General features: G+C 45.8%; 1 protein-coding gene across 1 annotated transcript in view; it reads left to right on the forward strand.

Annotated features, from left to right (window-relative positions):
• The window catches only part of LOC137331239 (interleukin-1 receptor accessory protein-like), a 49100-nt gene extending 35434 nt beyond the window's left edge, over positions 1-13666 (forward strand). Inside the window, exons 8-11 of the mRNA XM_067994886.1 lie at positions 128-276; positions 1586-1729; positions 2421-2564; positions 11135-13666. Coding sequence (XP_067850987.1) covers positions 128-276; positions 1586-1729; positions 2421-2564; positions 11135-11817 — 1120 coding nt within the window. The 3' untranslated portion in view covers positions 11818-13666. The remainder of the gene's footprint in view (positions 1-127; positions 277-1585; positions 1730-2420; positions 2565-11134) is intronic.
• The last annotated feature ends 1429 nt before the right edge of the window (positions 13667-15095 follow it).

Genomic DNA, 15095 nt, shown 5'->3' on the forward strand with positions numbered 1-15095 from the left:
TGTCGTTTGTAAGCACTGTACTTGGTGCAGGGCAAAGGTGAGCAGGGCTGAGGCTTAAAGATCTTGCCCCTTGGTAGGAAGACTTGGTGAGTTCCAGGATACTAAATGTCGCCTTTCCTTCTTCCAGTGAAGAGTTGTTGAAACTCAAGGACAAGACAATTACAAAGACAATAAGCATCAAAGCCATGAGCCAGAGTGACCTCCAGAGGAACTACACCTGCTTTGCGCAAAACAGCAAAGGATTGAGGAGTGTACGGGTGACCTTAATCCGGAAAGGTATCTGAACTTTACTGGAACTTGCTAGGGACCCTTCCCTTCTGCTGGCTTCAATCTGATTCAGTCTCTGTTGGGTCCAACTCCCCTGTAACATTTATAGTTGAGCCTTTTTGCACTCTTGCCTATGAGTCAAAAGGTCATGCGTTCAAATCCCACTCCAGAGACTTGAGCACATAATTCAGGCTGACACTTCAGTGCAGTACCGAGGGAGCGCTACAGTGTCGGAGGTGCAGTCTATCGGATGAGACGTTAAACCGAGGCCCTGCCTGCCCCCTCAGGAGGACGTAAAAGATCCCATTTGAAGAAGAGCAGGGGAGTTCTCCCCAGTGTCCTGGCCGATATTTATTTATCTCTAAACCAACATCACTGAAAAACAGATTATGTGGTGATTATCTCATTGCTGTTTGTGGGACCTTGCTGTGCATAAATTGGCTGCGGCGTTTCCTATGTTACAACGGTGACTTCATTTCAAAGGGTACTGGAGGAATGAGCTAGAAAGGATAGAGTTACTGTCCTACAGGGATGATCTAGAGAGTTTGAGATACTGGAGGAATGAGCGAGAAAGGATAGAGTTACTGTCCTGGAGGGATGATCTAGAGAGGATAGAGAGTTTGAGATACTGGAGGAATGAACTCTGATGTGCGCAGTACCATTTTCCCATCCTTGCCGTGTTCATCTAAAGCCATTTGGCACCCTGCATTCAACCACACAAACCTTCCCAGGGAAGTTTTACCTGTTTTCTAAAGTGACTGCTAATAGTACATAGACTTTTGATTAAAAACCACAGTTAACTGTTAACAGCCATAATATCTTTGAGTTGTCGTTGGCTGTTTTACACCTAAAATGTCAGCTTGGCTCAGTTGGTAGCACTCTTGTTCTGGGTTTCAGCCGTACTCCAGGACTTGAGCACAGCATCTCGGCTGACACTTCAGTGCAGTACTGAAGGAAGTGTTGTCTTTCTTTAAACCGAGGCCCTGCCTCCCTGTTCAGGCGGATAATGGCAATCTCATGGTATTATTTGAAGAAGAGCATGACGTTCTCCCAGCGTCGTGCCAATGTTCCTTCCTCAACCAAAATGGCCAAGAAAAAGATTAACTTGCTGTTGAGATCTTTCTGTGTGCAAGTTGGCTGCGGCATTTGCCGACAGAACTGACTACGTTTATTGATTGTCGAGCTCTTTTGGATGTCCTGATGATGTTAAAGGTGCTTTTAAATAGGCAGATTCTTTCTTTTCTGTGCTTTACACTTTTTTGTGTTTTGATTTTTCTTCTAACAATGTTGTTACATTATTTCTCTGCCCCTCCCCCAGCTCCCAGTTATGTGATTGAACTTGGCTGTGCGTTGGGTGTTACGCTGCTGATACTGGTCACTTCAATCGTCGTCTACCACTTTTGGTGGATCGAGATCATATTACTGTATCGACTGTACTTCGGGACCGATGAAACGATAGGAGGTGAGGGAACCTTGATGTTTACCGGAGGACGATCTGTATTGTCCTGCTTTACTTTATTGCACCTTTTTTGAAAGTTCATAATTCCAAAAATGTGGATCTAGAACAGGAATGCCGAATTCCATGTGATATTGCCGTCGCCAACAGTGTACACAAGCTGGAGCTACTCGCATGAAGCTCCCAGACTCGGCTCTTGTGCTTTTCAATTAATTTATATTAAAAACATTCCCCCCACCCCACCCCCGAAGGTGCTGACTCCTTGCGAGCGACTGAGCAGCTTCCAACACCTTGACCAAGTGATGGTTCTCTGTGTAATTGTTGGCAGACTGTTGACCACATCAACGCAGAACTTGTCCTCCCCTAGTGTCTATACACAGGTGCACTTAGCAGGAAGTCACCACCTGATGTTCAGGGGCCTAGCTGGTTCTTTCCTCTCCCTAGCCCAGGGACAGTCTTGGCTCCCTCTACCACTATGCAGGCTGCAGGTCACCAAGATTGAACCCGCGTCCCTTTGCTGTTGTGAACCATCAGGGAGCTCTCCCATTCTTGGATCTCCTCTGGATTACTAGTCTGGTAACATAACCTACTGTACCCATGTAGACAACTGGGAAAGGCACAGGAGGGGAACGCGACACAAGGCATCTGACCGAAGCATTGAAAGTGTTTCTCTGTGCCTTCTTTTTGCGGTTTACAGATGGGAAGGAGTACGATGTCTACGTGTCGTACGCGAGGAATGCCGAGGAGGAGGAGTTTGTCCTGACGACTCTTCGATCCGTTCTGGAAAACGAATATGGATACAAAGTCTGCATTTACGACAGGGACAGCTTGCCTGGTGGAAGTATGTACATGAGTGACAGAGTGGTGCTGCCCCCTGGCCTCTTAAAGTTCACCCTTGTCATTTCCTCCCCCCTTTCCCTCTCTTTTCTATCTCCTGAAGGCATTGACTCCTTCCCGGGGAACTTCCAATAGCAATGACTGAATCGGGATCAGGAATGAGAGCCCTATTTGAATCTGTTTCCTCCTCCTTCTCTAACCCAAGGTGCTGTGGCCCAATTGTAACACTCTGCTCATGCTTGCCGTGCTGAGATCAACTAGCTCGACACAGATAGAGAACTGAAAACTGCACCTTCCTGGAGTGCGAGGCTCAGGTTTCACTCATTGAATGATTCTTCCCCTCTGCCTCCACCTTGGATCTGGTGGGTACAAGCATTCCCCAGTGCAAGAAGGTGCCAAGTTTGGACTCTTGTCTGTGTTGAGTTAGATACCGTGGCTGCAACCCTGGGAGGCAAGAAATCATCCAGAGTTCCTGCTCACAACTTCTTCTCAATGCCTTGCTAGAAAATTTGTATATAAAGGCGATAAGGGTAAGAACTGAATCAGGCTAGGTTCTCCAAGAGCCTGTTCAGCTGACTGTCTCCCTAGTCTAGGCTAACACCTTGGGCAAGGTACTGGAGGGTTACTGGTCCCGTAACACTTCAAGGAGAATATGAGGGAGGGCAAATTACTTGCTGAGTGGTCCATTTCATTTGATGTAAAGGTATCTCATTAACCTAATGATTATTGCACCGACTTTGCAACTTGCTGGTTGACAGTTTCAATCCCAACCACTTGCCCAAGTTGCCCTAGTTGGGGCGAGGCCAGTTGGTTCTCTTGGGCTGGCTCTTTGGGTGGAGCGTCGTGCAGTAGTTCAATCTTCAACCCCAGGGTGAGGAGGAAAAAGGGCCTCCTCTATCTGCGTCTATTTGAAGCCTATCTCCTACTGGGTATTCAGAGAAGCTTGTGATGGTCATGCAGCAGAAAGGCACTCTGATTTGGTCTCGGCCTCACTCTCCTTACTGAAGGAGGCCACAAAGTTCAGAATGAGCTCCTGAGGTTTTTGGAGATCAACTGTTTCTCTGGAATGGAGGGTCGGCGGAGGGGGCTGCCTGTCTATAGTTCCTTTTGGTTTAACCTCACCCTGAAGGATCTAGTCTTCTAAACATCCTCACTTTTCAGTTGGGCCTTGAACATTCCTCCCTCTGTTCCCATTCCTTTGACCCACATTCTTCCAATCACCCGATGAGGATCAGTGAAACCACAATTTCCTTGAGGACACTTCCCGTTACTAATTGCTGTTTGTTTGAAGTCCCCTAGATATAGTAAAATAACCAGCTTAATCTTGGGGTGTGGTACGATCTGGCACGTTAAATACCGTGCAGACATTGGTCTGATTTTATATGTTGTGTTTCGCAGTGGCGGTGATCTCTGATCACCTGTTTATGTTTGAAGAGAAGTCTTCCAATTCCGCCAGTTCTTTCCACTCTGAGCTTTACGGGAAATGAGGCATGAAATCCACACGTTGGAGGGATGCGATTGGCACAGGACGTGACTAAATTAGCTAATTAGGTAGCTACTTCGGTAACGTGCATGAATGAGCGAGCGTTTGGTGTCTCTCCACTCGTGTTGTCAAGGTCTCTTTCCCAAAGCACTGGTTGTTTCTGAGTGCGGTGGTAAGAGGGTGGTGGGGGGGGGTAAGGTTCCACAGATACCAGCGTTCTTTTGATACCTTGTCCACGTGGTCACTCTTCATGTGTGAGCCTTGACGGTGAAAATTAAGTCATCGGGTTGTCCATCCTTATGGGGCAGCCCAGCTGAGCCTGACCCCAATATTTGCACCTGTTCCAGCAGGGTCATTGTATGGGAATCAAGAGCAGGAACCCAGTGATGGTCAGACCAGTTGTAATATCCTTACTGAACCTTCACATACACTAATCTTTTGAAGGTGGCAGGACAAGTTGAGAAGGCGGTTTTTATATTTTTTTAAAGAAGCATATGGGACCCTTTACTTTATAAATAGAGGCATAGAGTACAAAAGAAAGGAAGTTATGATCAACCTTTATAAAACACTGGTTGGGCTAAATGGCCTCCTTCTGTGCTGTATGATTCTATGAACCACGGCTGGGATTGGCTAACTCAACACGTTGGAGATTAAACCTTGGACCTCCCTGCATTATAGTCTCTCTTGGCAAATGCAGGGGGTGGTACTAAACCACACTGTATCTTATTAAAAATGAGTACATCAATGATATTGAAACTCAATTTATCATTTGGATGAAGTCTTCATCGATCCCAGCTCTGTGCAGTTAATTGGCCTCAGCTGGGTGTCAATAGGAACGCTACAATTGGCCTTAATTGTCCGAGTTGGAGAGGTGAAAATTGGCCAGGATTCCCATCCTGATATCTATTCAACAATCCCTTCTGGTGGACGTGTGTGTGTGTGTGTACACACCAGGCAAGAGTGGGATTGATCTCTGATCTGGTTTAACAGCCTCGCGTGTGAAGTCCAACCATTTGGTACTGGAGGGCATCTGGTATTCGTGGCATCGTACCCCAGCTGGGAACCAATGCCTACATGAGAGAGAATTGGTGAAGACCGATGTACAAGTTGCGATCGCTCGTACTACGACACGGTAGGGTATTGTAGGTTCGACCAGCGTCCGTTGTGGATGTTGAATCACTGATCATTTTCCTCCCCTAACATCTCCATCTTTTATTTCTTAGTCATCACAGATGAGACATTGGCCTGTATCTGGAAAAGCAGGAGGCTGGTAGTGGTGCTGAGTCCGAATTACCTGGTAAATGGCACGCAGGCACTGTTAGAGTTGAAGGCCGGCACCGAGCGCATGGCCAGGACCGGCCAGATCAGAGTTATACTGGTGGAGTTCATCCCAGTGCGGAAGGTCAGCCACGTGGCAGAGCTGAAAAGACTGAAGACGGTGATGACTACCATCAAGTGGAAAGGGGAAAGGTCGCAGGATCCGAGGAGCCGGTTTTGGAAGCAGCTCCAGGTTTCTCTCCCCACGAGAAAAAAAACGCAGTCGTTCGAAAGGAAGTATGCAAGGGTAGCTTACAACAAACTTCATTCAAGAGTGCAGGAGGGGAACTTGTCCAGTCCATCTGTTGAGAGAAATGCTCGGTAGCCAGCAAGTGCCTTGATAGCCATGAAGATAGACCAAGCGATGTTTCTTCATTTTCTGAGGACTCTGCAAGAGAAGAAGCCAAATCCTTGATACTTTTTTGAACATTAACTCTCTCCTTTTTTATACATTCCTACCTGTAGGCAATGCTCCTTTTGAGAGGTTCATAAATTGGCACAAATGAGGTGCCAAGAAAAAGGAGCAAAGTTGCAGGTCATATCTTCAAACTATCATGTTAGACAGTATGGGGGATGGGGGGGGGGAGTGGCAAGCTATTAAATGCAATGGGCATATCCCATCCCATTCCATCTCATTCCCATCCCATTAAAGATCGTGTGTCTGTGTGAATGCTAGTAATAGATTCCCACCGATCGGATCAGAGATGATTTGACTGAAAAATGACGTTTGGCCTCATCCTCCTAGAATTCCCAGTACAACATCCAGCTGTTAAATGAATCCAGTGTTTTGACTGCAACCTCGTTCCAGCTGTTCACCCTCTGTAAACAAATAACTTTCTGGCATCTGGTCTACATTTGCTTTTCATCCTAGAAATTCAACCAGTCAGATTCCAGGACATTGTCCCTTCAACGTGACCATTGAACTAATCAGGTCCCAGACCAATCTCTCTGGTCATTTCTGACTGAAATGACCAGAATCATGCTTGTTTATGAAAAGCAGCCATTCCACTAGTTCCTCCCTATTCCCAACTCTTAAACCTTAGCAGGTGAGTAACACATACAATGTTCAGTAATAGTTCAGAGAAAAATCATAAACTTCCTCATCTTGGCTTCTAATTGCTCCCATGTTCTTACACCTCCCTCCCATCCCTAGTGGATGTGGTGTACTTGGATTTTCAGAAGGCTTTTGATAAGGTCCCACACAAGAGGTTAGTGTACAAAATTAAAGCACATGGGATTGGGGAGAATATACTGGCTTGGATTGAGAATTGGTTGACAGACAGGAAACAGGGAGTAGGAATAAACGGGTCTTTTTCCGGGTGGCAGGCAGTGACTAGTGGGGTACCGCAGGGATCAGTGCTTGGGCCCCAGCTATTCACAATATATATCAATGATTTGGATGAGGGAACGGAATGTAACATTTCCAAGTTTGCAGACGACACAAAGCTGGGGTGGAATGTGAGCTGTGAGGAGGATGCAAAGAGGCTCCAATGTGATTTAGACAAGTTGGGTGAGTGGGCAAGAACATGGCAGATGGAGTATAACGTGGATAATTGAGAGGTTATCCACTTTGGTTGTAAAAACAGAAAGGCAGATTATTATCTGAATGGTGATAAATTGGGAAAAGGGGAGGTGCAACGAGACCTGGGTGTCCTTGTACACCAGTCGCTGAAAGTGAGCATTCAGGTGCAGCAAGCAGTTAGGAAGGCGAATGGTATGTTGGCCTTCATTGCAAGAGGATTTGAGTACAGGAGCAGGGATGTCTTACTGCAGTTGTACAGGGCCTTGGTGAGACCACATCTGGAGTATTGTGTGCAGTTTTGCTCTCCTTATCTGAGAAGGATGTCCTTGCCATGGAAGGAGTGCAACGAAGGTTTACCAGACTGATTCTTGGGATGGCAGGACTGACGTATGAGAGATTGGGTCGACTAGGCCTATATTCACTAGAGTTTAGAAGAATGAGAGGTGATCTCATCGAAACATATAAAATTCTGACAGGACTGGACAGACTAGATGCAGGGAGGATTTTCCCGATGGCTGGGGAGTCCAGAACCAGGGGTCACAGTCTCAGGATACGGGGTATGCCATTTAGAACTGAGATGAGGAGAAATTTCTTCACTCAGAGGGTGGTGAACCTGTGGAATTCTCTACCACAGAAAGCAGTGGAGGCCAAGTCATTAGATGTATTCAAGAAGGAGATAGATATATTTCTTAATGCTAAAGGAATCAAGGGATATGGGGAAAGAGTGGGAACAGGGTACTGAGTTGGACGATCAGCCATGATCATTTTGAATGGCGGAGCAGGGCCGAATGGCCTACTCTTGCTCCTATTTTCTATGTTTCTATGCATTTCTGACTATTGGCCCACTGAAGGTTCTTAGTATGGTTTATATTCAAATGCAACTTTTTAAGTTAAATTTAGATATCAAGGGGTCAAATTCACCGAACAGAATTGCTGGGAGATATGTATTTGAGGCAGATGAACCACGATGGACGGAGTCTAACCAATTTTAACCTAACCAGCCCGTCGGGAAACTGACTGGATCGGGTACATCGCTGGTTTTACACCCCGCCTGATTTTACTCTCCATTGAAGTCAACGGGGAGCAATATTGGACAGGGTGTAAAACTGGCATTTCTACCTGGTCCCATGGGTTTCCCATCCAGCAACTTAGGTTAAAATTGCCTCCATAAAGTCAGATGGTCCCATTCATTGAGAACAACAGGAGATAGTTTCGAGACCCCCTGACACACAGGAATGGTAGCCACATTGGCCAATACAAGAGGAGCTGGGTGAGGGCCAAAGGCCAACTGATGGATTCATGTTCTGCTAATGATCAATAGGACAGGTGAACACATGATCTTGGGCAGTTTTCGGAGATGATCAGTTGAGGGAGATCAGGATCTCCTTAAGATCCAGCCGGTCAGGATCAGTGAAATTATTGATCGGAAAAGTGATATTTGGCCTGGTAACAGGGACAGTGTGGTGTGTTTATTATTTTCTTTGAGGAGTGATACTACATTTGAGACTCACTATAAATGTTACTCTGCTCATTCACTTAACAATTGTAAAATAAACCAGTTTGTTAATTTTTACATTTGCCTCATTTCACTCAAGCGTTAATTAGTTCAATTATCAGAAGAATGGAGAAATGCATCTGGAGGCATGTGTGAGATTACAATTTTAGTTCATATAGCAAGTGGTTTTCATTGTTACGGCCCAGACTCTATCTTAGGACTAGATGTTATGCAGTAAAGACAAACTCTTGATCTACCTACAGGAGAGACTAGTGACGCTGAACCCAAGAGAATATCTAGTGAGAACTAAAGGCAAGTTGTGTTTGATAAATTTAATTTCTTTTTGAAGAGATTGGATGGATAAAGGGAATGTAATAGATGCATATAGATTTTCAGAAGGTGCACTATAAGGTGTCTCTCAAGAAACTTGTTTGAAAAATTCAGGCGTATGGTACGCCACTCAGTAACCAAGGAAGTGAAGTACCCAATGATCAAGAAATGCTCGCATGCTCTTACCATTTGAGCAACAAACGCACAAAAGGTTAAAGTTCACATGCACACGTGATTATTGAGATCACACGTCCAACGACGGTGGCTGTTAGTTTTTTATTTACTCATCAGAAATGCAATTATCCACATCTGGATTCCCAATTAGCTGCACATGGCTGGTGACTAACGTATCGAACAACACTGCACGATATAAATTACTGCTGGGTTTGCCCAGTCACCGCACTTTAATTTATTCTGTGTAAAACACTTGCAATGTTTCTGAGATAGAATAAGACCGAGTATAATTTGCAATTTTTTTTTTCAAATTTATTTCACTCTGAAGCACTGTCAGCTGTTTCGATGTGATAAGGTGCCGTTCACTTTCCACTGACATTCAGTTACAAGGACTTCCTGTAGTGGTTGCTGATGTTACAGTTGCTACTTCCTGTCTCCTCAACCATGCCCAGTCCAAACAACCGAACCGATGCAGCCTGCAGATCACTGATATCTGATCCTGGCTCTCTTCTCGTCCCAAAGTCAGAGGTGCCAACACTGGACGTATTCCTGGAGGTTTTCTCACATAACCTCCAAGCGCCCCGCCCTCCTGCTGTTGGTCGCCTGACGCATCCATCCTCGAGGAGCACCGCCTTCTGCCAATTGGAAAGCGAACAGGCCCTTTGTTACCCGATTGACAGTCAAGAATCACCCAATTAAACAGCCTTTTTTTCCCATCTCCAATATTTTTATAATTAATAATTGAAACGGTTCAATGAAAAAAGTAACGTTTTAACGGCCCAATGATTTTTCTCCGAGTTTTTGCCCACAGCAGTGGCCGGGAGATTAGTCTTTGATTCCTGGAGACTCTGGGAATTAATCAGGGAGGGTTGGTAACCCTATCCCAGAGCGCAGTGGGAGATAGGAGATGGCAGATTGTGTCATGGTGGGTAGAGGCGTATAAGTGTTGTCCCTGCCTCATGAAGATACTAAACAGGCTGAGTCCACAATGTGATCCATTCCATGTGATCTTTTTAGGCATACCTTGCTGCTCTGTTAGGAGATAACTGATGTGATAACTGGATGGCAGACTGCCTTGGAAAATAAGAGTCTAAACGGGATAGAGGAGCAAAAAGACCTAGGGGTACAGATATACATCATTAAAATAAGTGTCGCAGGTTAACAAAGCTATAAAAAAGAGCAAACAAAGCACTGGAGTTCACTTCTAGAGGAACAGAATTCAAAAGCAGAGATGTTATGTTAACGTTTATATATAACCTTGGTTAGACCATACTTAGAATACTGGGCACAGTTTTGGTTTCCATATTACAAAAAGGACATGGAGATATCAGAACTGAGAGAGTACAACTATCAGGCAAGACTGAATGGGCGGGGGCTCCTTTCCCTGGAAAAGGAAAATCTGAGGGGTGACCTGATAGAGGTCTTTAAAATGATGAAGGGGTTCGATAGGGTAGACGTGGAGATGATGTTTCCACTTGTGGGAGAGTCCAAAACTAGAAGTCATAAATATAAGATAGTCACTAATAAATCCAATAGGGAATTCAGGAGAAACTTCTTTACCCAGAGAGTGGTGAGAATGTGGAACTCGCTACCACAAGGAGTAGTTGAGGCTAATAGCATAGATACATTTAAGGGGAAGCTAGATAAACACATGAGGGAGAAAGGAATAGAAGGATACGCTGATGGGGTGAGATGAAGGAAGGTGGGAGGAGCCTCGTGTGGAGCATATACATCGGCATAGACCAGTTGGGCGGAATCTGTTTCTGTGCTGTAAAATTCTGTGTAATTCTACGTAAGATTGGATAAGGAAATTAGTTCCTTAAAGTGGCTGACCAGAGGTGCTGTAGGTGGAATGTGGGATCGATGGGCCGAATGGCCTTTGCTCGCTCTGGGCTTCTTGGAATAAGAGTCCCGCTACACCACTCCTGGACCATGCTGGGAGCATGTGCCACAAAATTGCACACTCCCAGCCGTGATTTTCCCGGAAGGAGTGCAGGATTTTGTATTTATCCAAATTCCATTCAATCCTACAGGCGCTAATTGCAAAGTGGTATCAATGTTAAGTGTTAATATTTCTTCCTTTTGTGACTGTCCTCCCTCTCCCCACCCCCTGTCCACCCTGGACTGGTTCTCCCTCTTCCACCTCTATATCTCCTCTCTCCATCCCCCTCCCCTCTCCGCCGTTCTCTCCTCTCCTCCCCCCCCCCCCCCCCTTCCCTTCCCTGTCCACCCTGGACCGTTTCTCCCTCCCAGATGTGGCCGAAGGGGTCTTCAGCTTCGTTGAGCGGAGTCGACGGATGATCATCGTGCTCAGTCCCGATTACCTGGCGGAGAGGAGCGTCAGCCTGCTGGAGCTGAAGGCCGGCTCGGCCTGCCAGCGCCACGGCAGCGCCAAGATCATCATCGTCGAGTACAAGCCGGCCCGGCGCCTGAACCGGGAGCTGCTCCGCCTCCGGCACACCGCCTCCTACCTCAAGTGGAAGGGAGACCGATCCAGGAAAACCAACTCCAGGTTCTGGAAGGTGCTTCGGCTAGCCTTGCCTTCGAGGACCTTGACGGGCAGCCGGCTGGACAGCTGCTCCACCCTCTCCGAAGCCGCCGCGGAGAGGCCGGCGGCTGGAGCTGAACCCGCAGCCCAGGCCAAGGCTAAGGCTAAAGCTAGGCCCAGGCCCACGCAGCGAACGAGCCCCGACACGCAGTGCCGACTGTGCGTGAGGTACTGCAATAACGACAAAGTTGCTCAGTGCTTCAGACCGGTCGCCGGGCAGCCCGGCTGGGAGACGCAAGTCTGCAAACCCGCGTTGAAAAGAGGCAGAGCTGACAGGACAGCCACGAGAGCCAGGCCTGGTCCCTCTGCTCCTCCCAACAGCCTGGCGCTAAATTACAGATATTACATCGCCGACGTGTCCAACAACAACGACCTTTACGTTCTTTAAAGTGAACTGGAAGAGCTCAGAGGCCTCCCTCCCCTCTTTTGTTTGTTACATCATTGCCTCTTGTCAGTGCACACGGGAAAGTACCAATCAACCCTCCATCTCCTGTCCCTTCCCCAGCATGGCTCCTCTGGTTAGTGAGATGCTCAGCGCTGGTACCAGGCAGATGGAGATCACCATAGGAACAGGAGTAGGCCATTCAGCCCCTCGAGCCTATTAAAGAGGAACAGGAGTAGGCCATTCAGCCCCTCGAGCCCATTGCCTAGGAACAGCAGTAGGCCATTCAGTTCCTCAAGCTTGTTCCACCATTCAAATAGATCATGACTGATCTGTATCTTGACTCGATCTACCTGTTTTAGTTCTGTAACCCTTAAAACCCTTAGATTTTTGGTGGGTATCAGTCTCAGTCTTGAAATTTTCAATCGACCCCCCACCAAAGCCTCCACAGCCCTTTGGGGGAGAGTTCCAGATTTCCACTCCCCTTTGTGTGAAGAAGTGCTTCCTGACATCACCCCTGAACAGCCTGGCTCTAATTTTAAGGTTATGCCCCCTTGTTCTGAACTCCCCACCAGAGGAAATAGTTTCTCTCTATCTACCCTGTCAAATCCTTCAATCATCTTAAACACCTCAATTAGATCACCCCCTTAATCTTCTATACTCGAGGAAATACAAGCCGAGTCTATGCAACCTCGCCTCATAATTTAACCTTTTTAGCCCCGATTAAGATCCAAAGTCCATACTCAATTTAAAAATTGTGCTTTACGAAAGATACAAAGTTAAAACTGCTTCGAAATATTGGTTATTTCAACAACAGCAGCATGGGGATGTTGAGAGCATTTTCGATGTTAATTTGACTGCTCGCTGTATTTTGTTCTGTGTCCTCTGGAAGGAGTGACAGCTGGGAAAAGCGGACAATGGGAACGTTTTTTCTTAATGTTGTGGCATCGTCATGGATTCTGCAACTACAGGTGGCCCTGGTTGGGTGTCAACTGGGAATTCTTCAATCCTGTACCCACTAATCCAGCTGCAAAATCCTACCTGGTCCCTGTAAACCCCTTATACCACCCACCCTACCCCTACTGTTTCCCTGTTAAAAAACCATCCTCACCCCCCCCATCCTATCCTCACCTGGTCCCTTCCCTATGCTACCGTTCCCTTTTCCCTGTATCCCTTCCCTATCCTACCATTCCCTTTTCCCTGTTCCCCATTATCCTACCCTTACATCATTCCTATAACCACCCATCCTATATACCCACCATGTATTATTCTGCTGCTGAGGTGCAACAGTCTGTAACCCAGTCTGTCCCTTGAAGGCCACAAAGTTTAGTTGCTGACGTTAATTACAATTCTTCAGCGAAATGTGCAGAGTGGCGGGTGCTTTTAAATTTTCCAGCTCCATGTCAGAATAAACCAACGTGAAATGACTGTCTTTCCTTCTCTTTTTAAAAAAAAAAACTTTTTTTTTCACTTTGAAAAGTGACGGACGTATGTCTTGTGCCTAACGTGCGATTTGTCCGTCACACCTAGGGCGTCGCTCACTTCTATGTGCAAATTTATGTGTCACGTTGATTGGCTAACATTTCATATTCAGAAAGTAGCAACAAACCCCAGCTGAGCAGGTATGGAATGCACCAATTAAAAGTGGATATGTAAACGTCTAATGAAAAGCTATTAGAAAATTTATGGAACAAATAATGAGCACTAAACCATCAGTTAGAATCACCAACAACAAAAAAAAAGAGAAAGCAAGAAATGGCTCCAGATATTTTTTGAAAATCCTTTTGCCTGTCATCTCGGATTCTCATTAAACTGAGAAGCTTAGTGCCGGAAATGAGGTTTGTAATGCAATAAAAAATGACAAAACTTACAAGAACATTGTTGAACTAGTTCACGTAGCTACATTTTATCTGTTTAAATTGTGTCTAACGACAAAGGGCCGGATTTTGCTGTAAAAATACTGTGAGGCTAACCGTGCTTACAGTTATTCACGTGCAAATCAGGCAGCAATTTCCGGCGACCGCATATACGCGGTTAAACGCGGAAATCCAGAAGTTGCACGAAAGCAGCAGCTCGCCGGCTGGCTCCCCGTTCTTGAATGGGGTGCAGTTCCTGTACTTACCTGATAGATACAGACTTAAACTCACCAAAAAAATTAAGTCACTTCAAGTCGAAGTACCCTTTTAACACCGTGTTAAGTCTTATTTACTGCCAAACAACCTCTCTGGCACTGAAAACGGACTTTTACAGGGATAAACTCTCATTCCTTCAGATTTTAATTGTTAGACATTTTTTAAAAAATTAAATAAATGTTTTTCTTTTACTTTTTCTTTCTGTCTCTTTTATCTCTGTCTCTTAATTCAATCTTTCTTTCCTTCTCTTCATTTTGCTTTCTGTACCTAATTTGACATTGAATTCACTATTCTAACTCTCACTTCCTGGTTCAGACTGTGTGCTGTCATTAACGATGTTTTAATCTAATTGGTGAAGGAGATACACAGTTGCTTGCCCCGTTCACACAGGTCCCAGATGCCCTGTAGAGAGCGCCGTGCAAAAGCTCTTGGAAAGTCTATGGGCAAAGGCAAGTCTAACGCACAACTGGGGCAGTTCGCCACTCACAGCAAAAATCCAGCCCATCGTCTGGGAAAAGTGTGAGCTTCTCTGTAAAGCCACTGGCAAAGGTGCAAAAGAAATATTTACGAGGATGGTACCAGAACTGAGAGGTTATACTTATCAGGAAAGACTGAACAGGCTGGGGTTCTTTTCTCTAGAAAAGAGAAGGTCACTGAACATACCCCTGCAGTTTCCCAGTCCTTCAGGGTGTGAATTAATTAGAAAGACCTAATAGAGGTTTTTAAAATTATGAAAGAATTTGATAGGGTAGATGTAGAAAAAATATTTCTGCATGTGGGGGAGACCAAAACTAGGGTGCCATAAATATAAGAGAGTCACTAATAAATCCAATAGGGAATTCAGGAGAAACTTCTTCACCCAGAGAGTGGTGAGAATGTGGAACTCGCTAACACATGGAGTAGTTGAGGTGAATAGTATAGATTCATTGAAGGAGAAGCCAGATAAATACATGAGGGAGAAAGGAATAGCAGGAGTCCCCTGGGGCCATTCTCCCTCTCAAACAGATATACCGCTTTGGATACTGTTGGGGGAGATGGCTTATCAGGGGAAAGCAGCAAGAGGCAAGTTCATGGCACCATGGGTGGCTCTGCTGCACAGGAGGGGAGGAAGAAGAGTGACAGGGCTATAGTGATAGGGGATTCAATTGTAAG

Source organism: Heptranchias perlo, chromosome 13 (genome assembly GCF_035084215.1).
Source record: "Heptranchias perlo isolate sHepPer1 chromosome 13, sHepPer1.hap1, whole genome shotgun sequence".
In the NCBI taxonomy this organism is placed as follows: domain Eukaryota; kingdom Metazoa; phylum Chordata; class Chondrichthyes; order Hexanchiformes; family Hexanchidae; genus Heptranchias; species Heptranchias perlo.